At 47.3% G+C, this 19,221-nt stretch overlaps 1 protein-coding gene across 5 annotated transcripts in view; it reads right to left on the bottom strand.

Annotated features, from left to right (window-relative positions):
* RERE (arginine-glutamic acid dipeptide repeats) overlaps positions 1 to 19,221 on the bottom strand; it is a 401,076-nt gene that overhangs the window by 7,443 nt on the left and 374,412 nt on the right. For 3 of the 5 annotated variants that reach the window (XM_075121005.1, XM_075121004.1, XM_075121007.1), the window contains 8 exons: positions 17,616 to 17,778; positions 15,835 to 15,927; positions 14,883 to 15,082; positions 13,318 to 13,479; positions 11,119 to 11,232; positions 8,865 to 10,225; positions 7,694 to 7,916; positions 5,887 to 6,610 (listed from right to left, as the gene is read on the bottom strand). In XM_075121005.1, the coding sequence (XP_074977106.1) occupies positions 5,887 to 6,610; positions 7,694 to 7,916; positions 8,865 to 10,225; positions 11,119 to 11,232; positions 13,318 to 13,479; positions 14,883 to 15,082; positions 15,835 to 15,927; positions 17,616 to 17,778 (3,040 nt within the window). The remainder of the gene's footprint in view (positions 1 to 5,886; positions 6,611 to 7,693; positions 7,917 to 8,864; positions 10,226 to 11,118; positions 11,233 to 13,317; positions 13,480 to 14,882; positions 15,083 to 15,834; positions 15,928 to 17,615; positions 17,779 to 19,221) is intronic. The other 2 variants (XM_075121006.1, XM_048824558.2) reach the window with 2 other exon arrangements.

Raw genomic sequence — 19,221 nt, 5'->3', positions numbered from 1 at the left:
TTGTCCCAGGAACTGTACACCATGTACTTGAATTGCTTTCACTTCTGACCTTGCTGCTGAATTAGTTGGTGCCTTATTTAACCTTTCTCCACCAGTTTGCTATCAGAAAATGTGGAAATCTTGCTTTGGTTGCCCATCTTCCAAATCACCAATGTAGTGACATTACTCATAGCTACTCAGCCAAATGAGTGACTTTCCCATCTCTTTGTCTTGACACCTAACAGGATACCAAGTTATGTCACCAATCCTTTCTGGGGATCTAAAAGCGTTTTAGAACTAAGCACATTCTAATGATGAAGGTCCCCAAGCTTAGACTGAGGAGCTTTCTGGTAAGCATGAAGAAAAGTCTATTCCAGTTGTACAAGGCTCAAATGTTCACGGTCTAGCAGTGCAGAAAGGCTGAAGAGGTAAAACCTCCTTCGCACACCCTTTTCACTGCAGCTACTAGTATAGTACTGAGGTCACGCCTCAGCAGAGGCTGCCAGTTTCTCTGAACTGTGCAGAGGTTTTGCATTATATTCACTAGACACTATGATTACACTAAAATTGGGTATAAACTATGTGTTGGTAAGGGGACTTGCATGCCAAGAGGGAAGAAGGGTGGGGCTGTAGCAACCAACAGGAGATGTTAAGAGAGCTGAAGCAGGGAGGTCTGCTTTACGTAGTCAGCACTAGGAAGTTATGATGTTGCCAGGTGTTGACAAGACAAATAGATAAATGGGAGATAAAGGAATCAGAGAATCACCACAGATGTCAACAAGAGGGCCGGAGGGTATGTCTACCCTGCAAATCAGGTGTAACTGTAGCACAGGTAGGCACACCCGGCCTAGCTTTAATCAAGCTAGCATGGGTAACAACAGTAGTGTAAAGTGTGGTGGCATGGACTTCAGTGTGGACCAGCAACCTGAGTATGTACCCAGAGTCCTTGGTGGGCTTGTACTGAAGCCGCTAGCCTATACTACCACATCTTCTTTAGTATCGTTACCCACACTAGCTAGATTAAAGCTACAATTACACCTTAGTTTGCGATGCAGACATTCATAACCAGAGCCTTGATGCCCTCCCTCCACGGGAATGAGAAGAAGATATGTAACCTGTACCAGAAATCTGCCAAGGTAATAAGTGTGGAACTTCTCCTCCTCCCCCAGTGCACTCTGGGGTTTTTTTTTTTTCTTTTTAGCTCCTTCCTCCGAAGCATCAGGGATGGCCATGGCTGTAGATTGGACACTGGAAGGGGAGGGCCAGGGCTCTGAGGGGGAACTGAGAATTCTCTCAGGTGCTTGGCTGGCTGGTTCTTGCTCACAGGCTCTGGGTCTAACTGGTCATCAGATGCGCGGTCGGAAAGGCATTTCCCCCCCCCCAGGTCAGACTGGCAGGGACCTTCCTCTGCAGCGTGTAGTTGTGGGATTTTTCACAAACCCAGCAGTTATATAAAAACATCGACTAAACTTACCCACTTACACCTCCCCATCTCACAGCCTGACCACCACCCTTGCTGATTCTGAAAGGCCTATTTAATAACACCATTTTGGATTTGGATGCTTAATTGGCACTATTATCTTCCATTTCCAATCGTCTTAATCTCTGATCAGGGTAAATCAATATGCTGCTTATTTGGCAGGACACATGCAAGCTTACTGCTTATCACTGGTGTTATCTTCTCCTCCTCATTTCCCAAACATCCTCCTCCCCAGATAGCCTGAGGTTTGCTATCATCACTCTCCTTGCAATTATCATTTGATCCATCGGAAGGTGACTGATGCGCACACTTTTGTTTTTTCTCAAATTTGCTGTCGCTTTATTTTAACACCACCCTAACTAAGTTTGGAAAATAGATCGACATCCACGGCAATGTCCTTCACATCAGAGAGAGCAGTCACTTCACATGAAAAATGGGCTGCAGACTTGTCCTGTTTGTCTCACCTGAACTTCTCACAGGCAACTGCTTGAATCACCATCAGAGAGAAAGCAGGGGCATGCTTGCATGTCCCACACCCACCCACACTTCTATCATGCAATATTTTAATAACCAATTGTTTTAAATTCACACTCTGGCGGAACAACTCCAACCATTTTCCAGCCTGACACAGCCAGAGATCTCACTGACGTCTAGGTGCTAGTATTCAGTGTGTAGCGCTCTCACGGGCGTGCGCACCAAATGAACTACTAAGCTGGGTACAAAGGTACACAGGGAGCAGGAGTTTTAACCACTGTGTCATCTGACAAGTGCCTGCAGTCTACACTAGTGCTGCCACTGCTGATTGGGCTGCACCAGCTCTAGACCAGCAGAGGGAGAATTTTGGACAAGGCCTGGGTGTGTGAAGAATGTTACTGGCTGCTGAAACCTTGCCCTGTGCTCAGCAACGACCTGATCCAATCCCAGGGGAAGGGTTAAATATCTGGGTGTAAAGTACCCAGGTTATTACAAGGGAGGCCTGCGTCATTTACACAGAGACGAAATGCCTAAAATAAAATAATAATCCTATTATTTAAACACGGTTGTACCCCAGCTGCACTGTGTTGTGGTTTCCCTTTGCCTGCGTGGACAGGAAAAAGCAGGTGTCTATGAGAGATCAAACACAATTATAGCTATTTCTAGCCACACAGTATAAAGAAAGCAATGTTATTCAGGGTGGGGCCACACCCATGTGTCATAATCTTGTAGAGACCTGGGTAGGGCTGCCATGCTGACACAGCTAGAGATCATGCTGTGCATAGTTCCTGAGTCATGGGATACGACCCCATGATTTGGGCAGAAGGCTCTTGGATCTGGTATCATTCAATATTTTCATTAATGAATTGGATAATGGAGTAGAATATGCGTATAAAATATGCAGATGACACTAAAGGGGGAGGGGTTGCAAGCACGTTGGAGGACTGGATTAAAAATCAGAACCACCTTGACAAATAGGAGAACTGGTCTGAAATCAACGAGATGAAATTCAATAAACGCAGAGTACTACGCACAGGAAGGAAACAAATCAAACGCACAACTACAAAACAAGGAATAACTGGATAGGCAGTAGGTAGCACTGCTGGAAAGAATCTGGTGGGTATAGTGTATCACAAATTGAATACGAGTCAACAATGTGATCCAGTTTCAAAAAGGCGAATACCATTCTGAGGTGTATTAACAGGCATGTTGTATGTAAGACATGACAGGTAACTGTCCTGCTCTACTCAGCGCTAGTGAGGCCTCAGCTGGAGTACCTGTGCCTAATTCTGGATGCTACAATTTAGTAAAGATGTGGACAAATTGGACAGTTCAGAGGAAAGCAACAAAAATGATAAAAGATTTAGAAAACCTGATCTCTGAGGCAAGGTTCAAAAAACTGGGCATGTATAGTCTTGAGAAAAGAATCACAGAAGATGAGGGTTGGAAGGGACCTCAGGAGGTCATCTAGTCCAACCCCCTGCTCAAAGCAGGACCAACCCCAACTAAATCATCCCAGCCAGGGCTTTGTCAAGCCTGACCTTAAGAACTTCAAAGGAAGGAGGTTCCACCATCTCCCTAGGTAACCCATTCCAGTGCTTCACCACCCTCCTAGTGAAACAGTTTTTGTCGACACTGCGAAGTTTTTGCGCAACAAGTGATAGCACTTTTAACAACGCGCTGGAATGAAACTGCCGTTGCGTGTGCACACTGTGCTCCTTGTGAGGGTGGAGCGCATCCACACTAGCAGTTCTTGCAACGGCAAAGACAGCTGTGCATTGTGGTAGCTGTCCCTCTGTGATGCTGCCACAGGGTGCTTTGGGAAGGGTTTGCAATGCCTCATAGGGCAGGCACAGTGTCCCATTGCTCCACGGGCATCCTACTACATTGCCAGCTGCTTTTCAACTGAGGGGGGGAGGCGGGGGGGCACGGGAGTGTGTGACAGGGAGTGTGTGTGTGGGTGTATGAGGAGGGGGAAAGAGAGAGAGCCTGGAGACAGAGAGTGTTTCAGCATGCTGTCTTGTAAGTTCAGACAATGGCAGGAAACAACCAGACCTGAGGCAGGGGGATAGGGAAACCCCAACATCAGCCCCCCCCCCGCGCGCTCTCTCTCTCTCACACACCCCCCCCCAACATCAGCCCCCCCCGCGCGCTCTCTCTCTCTCTCACACACACACAAACACCCCAACATCAGCCCCCACCGCTCTCTCTCTCTCACCCCCCCCAACATCAGCCCCCACCATGCGCTCTCTCCCTCTCACACACACACAAACACCCCAACATCAGCCCCCCCGCACGCTCTCTCACCCCCCCCATCAGCCCCCACCATGCGCTCTCTCTCTCTCTCACACACAAACACCCCAACATCAGCCCCCACCGCGCGCTCTCTCTCTCTCTCACACACAAACACCCCAACATCAGCCCCCACCGCGCGCTCTCTCCCTCTCACACACACACACCCCCCCCAACATCAGCCCCCCCGCGCGCTCTCTCTCTCACACACACAAACACCCCAACATCAGCCCCCACCGCGCGCTCTCTCTCTCACACCCCCCCCAACATCAACCCCCACCGCGCGCTCTCTCTCTCACACCCCCCCAACATCAACCCCCACCGCGCGCTCTCTCTCACACACACACAAACACCCCAACATCAGCCCCCACCGCGCGCTCTCTCCCTCTCACACACACACACAAACACCCCAACATCAACCCCCACCGCGCGCTCTCTCACACACACACAAACACCCCAACATCAGCCCCCACCGCGCGCTCTCTCCCTCACACACACACCCCAACATCAGCCCCCACCGCGCTCTCTCTCTCTCACCCACACACACAAACACCCCAACATCAGCCCCCACCGCTCGCTCTCTCTCTCTCACCCACACACACACACCCCTGTGTTCAACAGCATGAGCATTCCATAGTAATGGTTTGCTTTGTGTCCTGGAGCAGATCAGCACAGCAAGCAATGGCTGTTAGAAACGGAGCTTTGAAAGGGGAAGGGCGCATGCCTTCAGGACAGCCAGTTCAAAACAATGAGCAGAGCAGCTACTTGAGAGATTATGGGACACTTCCAAAGGCCAATTACAGCCCTGAAAGCAGTTGTTGCGTTTACCTTGGCAATGCAGCACAGGAGCACTGTGGAGGTGTTTTTTTTGCAATGCTGCAACTGAGGAGTTTCTGCGCACTAAGTGGGTTGGTAGCGTGTACACCTCGGGAGTTACACCACAGACAGCTGCTTTACTGCACAGTAACTTGCCAGTGTAGACAAGGCCTAATATCCAACCCCCACTGCAACTTGAGATCATTGCTCCTTGTTCTGTCATCTGCCACCACTTAGAACAGCCGAGCTCCATCCTCTTTGGAACCCCCCCTTCAGGTAGTTGAAGGCTGCTATCAAATCCCCCCTCACTCTTCTCTTCTGCAGACTAAATAAACCCAGGTCCCTCAGCCTCTCCTCATAAGTCATGTGCCCCAGCCCCCGAATCATTTTCGTTTCCCTCCGCTGGACTCTCTCCAATTTGTCCACCTCCTTTCTGTAGCTGGGGAAGAAGACTGAGGGTCAACCTGATAGTCTTCCAGTATGTTAAGGAATATGATAAAGAGGATGGGGGCCAGTTGTTTCCCATGTCTACTGAAGGTAGGATAAGTAGTAATGGGCTTCATCTGCAGAAAAGAAGATTTAGGTTCGATATTAGGAAAACTTTAACTTTAAAGCTCTGGAATAGGCTTCTAAGACAGGTTGGAGAATCCACATCATTGGAGATTTTTAAGAACACCTATCAGGAATGGTCTAGGTTTAGTAGTGCAAGGACTGACTTGGGCTGGACTGGATGACCTCTCGAGGTTCCTTCCAGCTCTATATTTCTACGATTCTAGGATCTACAAGAGCAGCAGGGGTCAGCATCCCTAAGGAAGAGCTCTGGCTCGCTGGAGCCCTGGGCTCACCTTGATGTAGCGGGTCCTGCTGATGGAGGTGTAGATGCGAATGTATATGCGAATGTTGGTGATGGTGAGGTGTCACGTTGAACATCTGGAGCCGTGCCAGCGGGTCATTTGTGAGCGACGCCATCCGCTCGGCGTGTATTCTTTCTGCTGCCAGTCTGTCAGGGTAGCTCATTTCAGGCCGTAACTGGGGGCCTGCCAGCGCAAGTCTCTCCCTTTCAAGGGGGTTCAAACCCGGGTGGAAGGAAGCAAACGGATGGGGTCCTGCCGTTGGGGGTATAGTCAGTGCGCCATGCCTGGCAAAATGCTCCATGGGGTTGGTAGCTGGGTGCAGTGCATCGAGTTCAGGTGGCTTCACCTCAAAGCCTGGTTTCATCCTCTCTCGCAACTCCCTTTCCCTGATCTCCCGCTCCCGGATCTCCCGCTCCCGGAGCTCCCGTTCTCGGATGGTGGGGTCCACATTATAGAGGCCAGGCATGTGGTAGGCCAGGAGAGGATCGGTGGGGTTCAGGGGAACAAAGAATGGGTGGTTGCGGTTTGTTGGTGACATTACGTGAGGACGGGCGTACTCGCTGAGAGTCCGTAACGCGGGCGTGTCTGGACCTATGTAAGGTGGAACAGCGGCGATGGTTGTGGGTGGAGGTTCGAATGAAGGTCTCATGTGAGTTGGTCCAGGGAGCTGGGACTCCCCAAGGCGACCTTCATGGGAGGAGCTGGACACTTTCTGCTGCAGAGAATGGGGGGAGGGAAGGGGAGAGATTTTATTCCAAACAAACTAACTTGGCTGAAAAAATTCCCAGCACATTCACCCTTTTGCTGCAGCTCAGTACGGGCATAATCCTACACCCTGTCCCATGACAGCTTTCTCCCAAAAGCCTTCCCCCACATACGCTACGATCGAGCAAGCCCCTGAAGAGCAAGGGTGCACAGCACGCGGGGGTGGGGGAACAACACACTACGTTCTGCCCTTCCATTTGCAGGGACTGGCTGGCTATAGGCATCTTCCGCTGCTAACTACTACAACCCTTCCTTAGAAAGGTGCACAAGCCTGGTTAAAAAAAAAAGACTAGTGTGGTTTTTTTCAATTAAAACAAGGCAGTATCGCTGCATGATGACCAGTCTCCCTGCCCTCGATTATCTCTGCCCACACCACAGGGGCTTTGTTTTTTATCTCCAAGTAAATTTAAAAACCAAACCAACACTCAGAAATTAGTGTACAAGTTTGAATTATACACAGTTGGGGCCCTCCTGAGAAAAATTAGGTATTCTCAAGTCAAACACATGTCAAAGGTTTCCTGCCTTTGCCCTACCCCTTTCCGGGAGCTCCCCTAAATGGTACATCAGGCAACAGGGAAGGGATATGCCATGTACGTTCAGGCGTTCTGTGCCTGCAGCACAAAGGGAACAAACAGATGTCAGGCCCAATTCAGCCCCCAGGCTGCCTTGGCTTCTCTCAGTACAACAGAGGCTGCAGATCCACCAGGAGAAGATATGCAGTACAGTAAGCTGCCTACAACACCCTGTACCACTGTGGGGGGAGCCCTGAAGCAAGTGGGTGGGGCCAGTGCAGGAAGGGACAGGTACAAGCCAGCTAGATGTGCCAATGGCATGCTCACAACCCAAAACATTGCTTGCACCCACCCTCAATGTTCCTGTGCTTCGCATGTACCCGACTGCTCCCTCCATGCCATGCTTGTGCCTGCACTAAGCGCTCTAATGGAGGTTTGCAAATGTATCCCCAACATTTTACAGTCACCATTTAATACAGATCCTAACATACCCTTCCTGCACAGCAGACCGATAAACCTACCGCCGCTCTTTCTGCTTCTCTTTCACGCTCCCGCTCTCTCTCCCTCTCTTTCTCTTTCTCCTTCTCCCTCTCCCTCTCTTCTCTTGCTTTCTGCTCTGCCTCCCGCTTGGCCTTCTCGATTGCCTCCTCTCTCTTCTTGGCCAGTTTGGATCCTGCCAGAGGCATGAAGTACAGGTCTGTCCTTGCGCATGAGTTGTAGCCACGGTCCAGGTGCTTATAGAACCTGAGAGAGAAAACAGAGAATTTAGGCCTGGGAAAGACCAAGAGTCTGATTTGACAGCCTCACATCAAAGGGGAATTATACAACACTTCGGATTTACATTACGAGTTGCTCCACTGAGAGTCCAGAAATGAACTAACTTTACTGTGTGTTCCTCCTCCACAGACTAGCCTTCTAGCAGGAACCTCTCACAGATGGTACCTGCAATATCAGTCTGAATACAATGACTGACACTGGGCTCGATGAGGGTTTTTCATTCCCTGAAAAACGGTGACAGAATGAGGAGAGATTTCCAAAGGCACAAGTGGGAGATATGTACCCAGCACCCGTGGTGCCCAACTTCCCTTTGTATCTTTGGAAATCTGCCCTGTAAACTTCATCCATGCAACTGAAATAACCATGTTTTTCAACACAGAAATAGGCTGCATGCTGGAGACCGAATATTAGGGGGCACTGTAAATTAATACCTGTAGAAAAATAAACAAGGGATTCTGTGCTGTATCAGAAGAGTAGTAAGCTTTGGGGGAGACCGGGCATAATTCCAGGGTTCCTGCATACAATTCATAGAGCCCTGCTGCAAGTTTTAAGGGGGAGGTTTTAAGTTTTAAGAGGAGGGGGCGCACAGGGTCTTACCTACATTGTGATTTAATACTTGAATGTCAGGTTAGGGAGACTATGCTAGTAACAACTATATTCCAACAGGAACAGTGGTAACACAATTTCAATCAGCGTGGACAGGCTCTTAGACAACTGTTCTATTGCCAAAGAGGCTGGCAAACAGAGGTTGCAGTACAGCAAATCCCCAATTCCAAGACTGTAATACTGTAATGTATCAAGGCTGTAATACTCAATCCCTGCTGGCCCAGCCAGCAAGCAAGCGGAGAAACTCTTAATGCAGCTCTGTGGAACAGCAGAGCACAGAATGAAGAATTTGCCAACACCCTCCATTACCTGGCTGATTGACTGGCATGACTTGGTGTGTCCACCACAGTAGGTTCAGGCGATGGGCTTCTGGGTGGGGGAGGTGGGCTTTCTGGTTCCTCTGCCTCATCGGGAGCCTCTTCTTTGATCTGAATAGGCGGTATCGTGCAGGATGTCACCACTGGAACGTTTCCACTGGAAGCCGCAGAGGTGGGGACAGATGCCTGAGACGGGACGCCAGGCACGGAAGGTGGTGTGGAAGTGGAAGGGCAAGATGGAGGAGTGATGGAAGGCGGGCCCCCAGGGACAAATGGATGCTGAGAAAAGGGGGCCTGGGAGGATACCTGATGGAGGCCAGATGGGGGATGGCTCGCCGCTGGTGGAAGACTCTGACTCTGAGTCAGGACTGGAGGCTGGGCTGGAGAAGACTGCAGTGGCTGACTCTGAGGCATCAGCTGCAAGGGAGGAGGGTGCGCAGAAGGAGGGTGATGGGTGGAAAGGGAGCTGAGAGGTTTCAGAGCAGGTGGTGGCGGCAGGTTGGAATTCATGGAGAATGGAGATGGCCCGGAGAGGTGGGGAGGGTGCTTGTGGGACGGGGGAGTGGGAAGCTGCGGGATCGGGGTCGTAGGAGGGGGTTTGATGTGAGGCATGGCCATGGGGGCTGGAGGCAGGGGCTGCTCCCGAGGGGGCTGCGGTTGCTGCAGGGCAGGCTGCACCGCTTGAACCTGCAGAGCGGCATGCGGGTGAGAAGCAGGCTGTGTCTGAAGGGGAACCTGAGACTGAGAAGGCTGTGTGGGGAGAGGGAAAGGCTGAGGAGGTACTGGATGAGGCAGGAGAGGCTGGGCCTGCAGGTTATGAGGGACAGGCTGGACCTGGCCATGAAGTGGAGGTTGTGAATGTGGCTGCGATGAGGCAGGACCCTGGGGTTGACTCTGAGACACAGTCAAAGGCTGCAGCGGCGGGTGCGGTGAAGGGAGCCTCTGAGGGTGCAAAGCAGGGGCCTGCTGTATGTGAGAGTGAGGTGGTGGCGCTGGGGGCTGGCTGGGAGGCTGAGACACTGACGGTGAAACCTGCAGGGGAGCTGTAAGGGTGCTTGATGCTGCGGGTATGGGTGTTGGTAACGGTGTTGAAACGGGCGGGGTAGGAGGTGGAGCCTGGTTAGGGACATTCTGTGCCTGGAGCACTTGAGGTTGCGCCTGTAGCATCTGCTGCTGAGCAGACGAATCCGAGTCACTCTCATTGTCCTGGGGGCTGGGGATACTGGGCGACGTGCTTCGATTGTCCTGGTCAATGTCCTTTGGATCACTGCTCCCGTCGTCGTTGACGCTGCGACTATCCGAGCTTTCGCCTTCCCCCTCGCCCTCCGAGGGAGAGTTTGGCCTGCTGATCTCCTGTTGAGACGGGGGAAAGGTCTCCTTATAATCACTGATATGGCGAAGGAGAGCTACCCACTCCCATTGGTTTTGCCAGCTTAATTCCAGCCACCCCCATTTATATGCTACACTACTGCCCAGCCACCCCATAGCCCTCACTGTAAATAAACCCTGCAGTACAGGGGATGCCAACATACAGGACTGAGGGCTAGAAACTCCTAGATCCAATGCTATGGGGTGAACCTGGCCAATTTCAAATGGACTAAGAATGTCAGGCATTACGTATACAAAATTCAGGGACTCGCAGACTTAACTGGTTTCCTAGAACTTTTTGGTCAGCTGCATTTCCCCCAATTACATTTATATTTAAAACACAAGGCCTGAGAGTGACTTCAGATACATTACGTTCTGTTAGGGCTACTGCGGCCAGGGACTCAGGTTAATTTTAGACCTATCTGAAGAGGGCTCTCACTTTGGTTTCCTTCCCGTTTATTGTTGAGAGGTGTAGGGAAGAGAAAAAAACTGACACCGAAATAAAATTTGGACACAGGTTAACAAAAAGAAAAAAAAGCTAAAATCAAACTGTGCTAAGACTCTGGAGAAACTAATATGGAAAAAGACAACATGCTTGGGCATCAATCCCTACCCACGTCCTTCCTTTCCTCTCCCGGCAGAAGGAACGCATTAAGAAGTGGGTTGCTTTCCAGCCACAGATTAAATTACTATTTGCTGTTCTGGCATTTTGGAAGCGGTTTAAATCAATGTTGTATTTCTGGTTTGTTGTTGGGTTTGGATTTTAGATTCTCTCTATACTGGGGGGAGATAGTGGTGGCCAATGTTAGCCACCAGAGGAGTGCACATCCAGTTCCGAGGGCAACAGGCAGGACTGTCGCTCTGCCACAGGGACTCACTTGAGTTTTGGATTTTTTGGCGTTGGTTCTCTCAGGTTCCTCTGTGTCAGATGCTGTCTTTTCCCGCTGGCGCTTGGAACTCTTGAGAGGAGAAGATGCCTCTTCTTTTATCTTCTGCCACAAAAAGAACAGACAGGAACAGTTTATTAGGGAAGTTAAAGTAACACTAAATGGAGCACTAACTCACACTGGGAGGCTTCATACTAATGCTAACCACATAGGAAAGTTCCTATGGAGGCGGAAAGCTGATCAGAGGTTAATTTAGTCAATATGCCTCCTCCCCTGTTCGAAGGGGAGGACAGGGATCTGCGTTCTGGAGCTGCTGAGGCACTTCCCATCTGGTAGGAGCTGTTCCCCATAGGCTTTCATGTCCAAACATAGCGGGGGGCCCAGAATGAAGCTACAGTTCTGCCTCGGAGGACATCAAGCTGGGAGGCAGCTTGCAAGTAAGTCCCTCACAGCATTCGTTACACAGGCTAGTGGGAGTAAGTGGACAACCTGAACAGAACACTTATCAAGACATTATTTTAAACTCACATTTCTAAACAGGAATATATTTAAAAGGGAAAGTGCTGGTCCTACCCCTTTGACCTATATTAAGGTCCAAATGCCATAAGAAGTCCCATACAATTTGCCAGACAAGATCAGACCCAAGGTCTGTCTAATCCAATACCCTGTGTCTGACAGTGACCAGCACCAGAAGCTTCAGAGGAAGGTGCAAGAACCTTGCAGCAGGGAGATGTGGGATAATCTGTGCCCCCATGAGACTGGCTAAAGCCCTGAAATGTGAAGTTTTATATCCCTTACAACATTGTTTGTTAGCACGAGGTGTAACATTCGATATTCTTGTTATCCATATAAACGTTCGATTTCCCAGAATCTGGCTAAGTTCTCAGTCTTGATATCATATGGCAATGAGTTCCACAGTCTGATTACCACGTATGAAAAATATTTTTATCAGTTTTCAACATGCCCCTTTTTAAATTTAATTTCACTGACTGTCCCCCTAGTTTTTGTGTTATGAGGCAAGAACAGACGTTCCCGATCCTACCTTCTCTAGACTATTAGTTATGTTATATACTTTTATCATATCCTCTCTCATTTTTCTCCTTTCTAAATCACAATCTTTCAATCTCTCTCCAGCAGAGGTTTTTTCCATGTCACTAATCATTCCTGTCAGCCTTCTCTGAATTTCCTCTAATTCCACAATATCCTTTTGAGATAGGGTGATATTTCAGATGAGGAAGTATCATTGATTTATATAATGGCATTATATTTATTGTATGATTCTACATCACACTCCTCATGCCTCGTAACACTGTTTGTTTGCTGACTGAAGGTATACACTGAGCAGAGATCTTGGGTGTGCTGTCTAAATTAATGCTGAAGTCCCTTTTCTGAGTTGATACGGTTAATTAAGAACTCTAAGGTTCATGACTACTTCAGATTCACCCTCCAACATACATTACTTTGCCTTTATCAACGCTGAATTTCAGCTATCATGGTGTTGCTCATTCACTTAGCATGGTGAGTCCCTTTGAAGTTCCTCACACTCTTCTCTGAACTTCACTAATTTTGTGCTGCCTGCAAATTTTGCCACCTTTCCCCCTCACCCACTTTTCCAGACTATAGATAAATACGGTAACCACCACCAGTCCTAGCATGGAACCTGAAGGCACCCTGCTGTTAACCTTCTGCCACTATGAAAACTGACCACTCATTCCTTCTGTGTCCTGTCTCTTTGCCAGCTTTCAGTTCATCACAATGCTGTGCTCTTTGCCCCATGACTACTTTGTTTCTTTAGTAACTTCTTGTGAGAGTCTTTGTGCTTATTGAAAGTCTAAAATGTCAGGTTTGTGGGTCTGGGAGTGCTTTCAGAAAAAAAGTACCAGAGGATGCCTGAGGCGTCAGCCATTCACTTCTTTAGTATATATAGAGTGTGTGTTTATTAAAAAAAAAAATCTGCTCATCACCATTACGCGTCCGCCTGTATGTATAGAACAGCTCTGATCACTGGAACAATGAGGAGCAACATCTACCCTCAGATCCAAATCCCAGGCCTTCTGTACAGGCAGGAAAGCAAAAATCCCCAGGTCAAACCTAGGTCTTCGGCCTGCTCCAAGCTCCTAAGCTGAATTCACTGAACTGAAAGCAGCCCAGATCCTGAACCAAGGACAGCGAATCTCAAGCAACTTTTACCTTGGTGGACTTCTTCACAGAGTCTGCTTTGCTGTCATTGCTGGAGGTGCTAGCAGCACTGGGAGAGTTGCGGCCACTGGATCTGATGTCTTCGTTAGTGGGCGAGGCTCTACCATCAGGGCTGGCTGGCTGCTTTTTACGACCACTACGTAGTGTAGACATCTATCAATTTAATACAAATAAAAAGCATATAAATAAACCAGTATTTTCCCAAACCTTTTGCTTTTCCCCCAAGTTACTGCAAGGATGAGCACTCTAGCTCAGTGCCTGAGAAATGAAAAACCAAGAGCGTTAAATGTTTTTACAATCTGTCCAGGAAGGCTCATCTGGGTTTAAAATGACAAGAGGCAAATCCTTAACTTGCCTACCCAAAATCAAGAAGTGCTGCTTATTTTATTAAGTAGTGTCTGCTGGAAATGAGAACATTACAAAGATGTTCCCACAGCTGCTGTTCACATGCTAGGCATCTCTTTGTAAGGGGGAGGGAAAGCCTCCCCGCCCCAATGTTCCATCTTAAAAAAGAAATCTGCTGGCATAAACCAAGACAGATATGAGAGTGACCAAAAGAGATAAGGCATTCAGGTAGGCCAGTGCAGTTCCTAAAACCACTAAAAGCTTCCATGTGTTTCTGCTACGCAATGAGAATCACAGTAGATTATGTAGCAATAATTAATGCTGTTTCATCTGTTCCCTCCGAATTTAGCAGCTGTTTGGATGGATGGCTACCATAAAAATAATGATGCCAACTTGAGCTGACAGCGCAACCTGACAAGGTATTCGGCAGCAATGACAACATTAATGTGACCAGAAAGGTGGAGAGGGGAGGCTAGTGAAAAAAGAAAGCTGTTACTGTCTGACAGTCCCAATCAATCAGGGTTTACGGATGGCCAGCCCCAAACAAGCTGAAGTTTCCCCTCCAACCCTGTTGAGCAGTAAGTTGGCTCTCCACAAGTGGCTCCACTTCAGCAATGCTCTCAGCACATTACTGTGGGCAAAGCCTTTTGGGACAGAATACCATACCTTTACGTCAAAGACTGTGATTATTGTCTATTTAGGTAATGAGATTTTTAACTTCAGTGGTGTGGGGAGAATGTATGGTAAGCACAAAGAGAAGTAGCATTTAAACTTTTAAAATTCTTCCTTGAAAATGTGTCCCAGGGTTACTGCTGAAGGAATCCAGCAAGCAGGAAGACAGGTACCAGTGTGAATACTGCCGCATATTCTAGTCATTTACCTTCTTTGATGATGGCATTCATTCAACAAAAAAGAAGGATTTGTGTTTGAGACATTAAATATACACCAAGTGTGACTAGAACTCTCCAAGGGGAGTTACCTCAGGCCAATTTTTCAAAAAGGCCTCCAAAATTCTGCACACGTGCAACTGTATTTTTGTGTCTACAAGTATGGCAGGAATGCCCCAAAGCAGAGTGGTAGGGAAGAGATTGTAAGTGCAGCTTTAGAAGCCTATTTGCAAATACGACTCTCCACACTTGGAACTTTCCAAACTGCACCTCTCCCTCAGGGAGGAGCCTGAATGCACAGGTAACGAAGGGGGACGGGCCTACCGAGCCTCGACTCCGCCTCGTCCTCATGCTATGCTTTCCGCTGAGTCCATCATCTTCCTCTTTGACAGGCTTAAACATAAAGGGCGGAGGATCCACTGGTTTCTCGATGGGCGGGAGCTCTCCGTACTTCTTGAAGTGGATGCGGCAGTCAGTGCACAGCAAGATGTTTTCGCGACCGCCGTGGTGCCAGTCCTTGGAGGCTTTTGTTGGAAATACACAATCTATTAGATATCGAACACCTACACTTTAAATTTAATACAAATTGGAACACTACCAGCCTTTACAGGTGACTAAGCCTAAGGTTTCTCTGCAAATCATTGCCTGTTCCAGGGTGACTTCATGTTTCCGTGAACATTTACCATGCTCAATTACAGACTATTTCTTTAATTAAACAGACACCTGCTGCTTTGAAAAATAATAAAAGAAAAAAATGACTCTTCTGCTGCATTTGGGGAGTCTGTTAGGCAGCTATTCTTTCTTCAAGCTCTTGGTTTCTAAAAGCTAAATGCTTCATGAACATTTCGTTTCTCCCTTCCCTTACTTACCTCCGGGCTCTAAGCATGCACTCTGCATGTGCACAAGCATCAGAGGGCTTTCAGGAGTACTTACAGGAGTGAAGCTGACGCAGAAAAGCCTTGATGCATCATGAATTTGTGTTATGTATCTGACAGTCACAGTCCAATACTGATTTGCTATACAGGAAATGGATTATATAAGGGACTCTGTTTAGACATGTATGCATGACTGCATAAATGTCTAACTTCCAGGATCCTCTCCCATCACAGTAATACTAATTTGCAATGGTAAATCACGATTAACTCTCTGCTAGAATGGTGCATATTTTGGCTGATCCGTCGTTACGTTTTTAGCACAGCCATACATGCATGAGAACCGCGCTTCCTTGGATGAAGCGGTGTTGAGCACAAGGCAAGGAGATACATCAAGTGCATACTGGTTGTGAAGCAGTGACGGCAGGCGTAACCCTTCAGTTCCTGTTCGCTGTCCTCGCTGTCAAAATCATCTTCGCTGGCTGAGCTCAAGTCCACTGAGTGAGCAAAGAAAAGAAGGAAAAGGGAAAATCAGAAGGCTGTTTTATTTTACACTAGTTGACTGAATAACCATTTATGGTGCAACATTTCTAGCTGTGCCTCTGGAGGTGCCATCATTCACGTGAAACAAGGCTGATAGCCTCAGTAATTGCCGGAAATTAAGTCTCAAGCAATTTTCAAGAGTATGATGTTCACTTAACGTTTCTGGCCAAATTCCACATCAGATATTAATATTCTATAGACCTAAATTCCACCCCCTGCAGTTTCAACTGGAGAAGAGGTTTGTTTTTTTTTTAACTTCCTGTCTTCAACAAGATGCGTAGCATTTTTGTGTACTCAAATAGAACATGCATGTGTTTCTGCAACAAGGACTTCTCTTCAAACTAAATATCTGAACAAATGTGTTCAAATGCCTTTTTTCACCCAGAAGATGGCTGAATTTCACAGGTGGGTAAAGAGATTCTTGTATATAGTTTGGTAGTGTGTAAAGTGCTTTGTGATCCTTCTGGACAAAGGCACAACAAGAGTCCAGTGCAATCATTCCTTAAAGGGTACATTTTATGACTGAATAACATTTTATTTATTTGCAAAAAGAAAAGGAGTACTTGTGGCACCTTAGGGACTAAGGAATTTATTTGAGCATAAGCTTTCGTGAGCTACAGCTCACTTCATCAGATGCATCCTCCCCCTTCCCCATCCCAAAAACCCTACTATAAAACCCTTCCAATTATTTTGGCGACATTTCTGAACTGGGGTTGGTGGGGTGGTAATTTGCTGGATTTAGTCCATAAAAAGGGATTAAAACTTTAAGGGAATCTTTAGCCTTTTATACGATGATATATTCCTTACAACCACACTGAGATCAGTGGTGCTATAACACTTAGTGATGTGCTAGACTGCATTGGGCTCTGTTTATTCTTTGAGCCAAAAGCACCTGAATAATCAGTATCATGGTGCTTCTAAGGCCACGTCTATATAGACAGTGCTGCAACGGCATAGCTGGCCTGATGCAGCACCCGTCTGGTGAAGACGCTCGATGCTGCCAGGAGAGCTCTCCTGTTGGCATAATAAAACCACGCCTGAGAGCTGCAGAAGCTGTGCTGCCAGGAGAAGCTCTCCCCCCGACATTAGCGCTCGTGTGCATAGCGCTAAGTCGGTGTAATTTATGTCGCTCAGGGAGGTGGTTTTTCACACCGCAGAGACACATACATTATGCCGACAGAGTGTAGTGTAGACGTAGCCTTAAATTTGTGAAGATATAGCAATATTGACTATAACATGGCATTAGTTGTAAAGAGCAGAAAGTATGGTCATGGAACACAGCTTGCAGGGGGAAAGTTTGCTTTATTTCTTGCCTTTTCTAAGCGCGGTTCTTGGAATAATCCCAGGGAAAATTCAACATACACAAGCAACTATGACAAACAGGGAAATTTAGAGCCAGGTCAAAGTCTCCATCCTTACACTGGGCTTCTGTGCCTAAGCGCTGCATTGCACATGGTACAAAACATCACTTGCTGATCACAGACACCTGCTATACTCAGGCATAATGGTGTGGGAACAGGAGAAGCCAACAGCCTGAACTCCATTTTCTTGCTTTTTTCGGCTGAAGGCAGAGAGCCACTACATTACTGCAGTTCTATCCATCTAAACAAAGATAAATGCGCTGCTTTTAGCTGCCACTTACAGAATTCGCTAGAGGGGGGCCTGGAGGGAGTGCTGACTGGAGTGGAAGCAGTTCGAGTCTTAATTCTCCGAAACACAGCCTGCCTTCGATGCCTACGGTGGGCTCGGGAACTTGCTGCTTCAGGCGTTTTCTTCCAATAGTAATAGAAAGTGATTAGTTCTCCCTGTAAACACAGAAGGAATATGTTAGAGGGGCACGCACAGCTGACTTGTCAGCCCTTTTCTCTCTCCCTGTCCCACGCACACAAAAGAAAAAGCTTAAGGGTATATTTTCAGACAGACAAATTCCCTTGGCTAGAAGAGAAACAGATATTTTTCTGGGGAAGCAAATTTCAAAACTTTTTTTTTTTTTTTTTTTTAAAGTAGTTTGTTGGGAAGTCTCCAGCCACCACTTTCATACTGCAGGAAGTGCATGTACTGGTGATTCAGCAGGGGGAGCTCTTTACTTTAACCACTATATCAATACCTCTGCGAAGAATTAGTAGGCACTGAACTGCTAGAGGTACCAGCTCTCCAATGAGCTGTAAAAGCCATGTAAAAAAGCTTAAAGAACTCTGGCACTTTCAGTGAGAGTGGGATCAGTTCAAATACATGATATCCTGCCCATCTTAATACGCCCCAAGCATTAAATACACTCCTGTTTGAAAAGTAGAATGTTAGAATAAAAACATGACTGAGCATAAGCAGTAACCGTATTATTCAACCATATTAAAGCAAGCCAAACTTTAATCTAAATATATATACCCACATGGAAGTTAATTAGGCAGGTAAAGGAGCACACCCAGGGAAGCTCGTGATAATTCCACAGCATAATGAATCTGGCTTACATTCAAAAACCTAGAGCAGATGACATTCCAACTAGTGGATGAAATACTGAGCTAAAGAACAGCATGTGGTTTTAATCTCCATTCTTTTACTTTGAAATCCCTATCATTTTCTGGCGACTTGTCTGCCTCTAAGGTAAAAGGTGTTGTTTCTTTCAAGTTGCCAGAGAAACAGAGAAGTTCTAACTACTCCCTTGAAAATCAACATCAAAACAAACATGCCTAAATTGCCCACAAAAAATGGTCTCTCTCTCTCTCTCAGGGCCAAATCCTGCAGTCTTTACTCAGCGTAGATCACTTGAGTTAACTCTGTACTAAAGATGCCTTCCTCAGTCAAAACTTCCAATGGCTTAGAACAAGCAGTAACAGCATAATCTGGGTACAGAACATCGCAAACAGTGACAAGACAGAAATTATCGGACACCACTTAAGGATTTTAAAGATGCCTAACTTAAAATAGGTTTCAGAGGAACAGCCGTGTTAGTCTGTATTCGCAAAAAGAAAAGGAGTACTTGTGGCACCTTAGAGACTAACCAATTTATTTGAGCATGAGCTTTCGTGAGCTACAGCTCACTTCATCAGATGCATACCGTGGAAACTGCAGCAGACTTTATATATACACAGAGAATATGAAACAATACCTCCTCCCACCCCACTGTCCTGCTGGTAATAGCTTATCTAAAGTGATCAACAGGTGGGCCATTTCCAGCACAAATCCAGGTTTTCTCACCCTCCACCCCCCCACACAAATTCACTCTCCTGCTGGTGCTAGCCCATCCAAAG

The sequence above is a fragment of the Caretta caretta genome, chromosome 18 (genome assembly GCF_965140235.1).
Source record: "Caretta caretta isolate rCarCar2 chromosome 18, rCarCar1.hap1, whole genome shotgun sequence".
Taxonomy (NCBI): Eukaryota; Metazoa; Chordata; order Testudines; family Cheloniidae; genus Caretta; species Caretta caretta.
The sequence above is the reverse complement of the archived record's forward strand: the minus strand, read 5'-3'. Positions and strand labels throughout refer to the sequence as shown.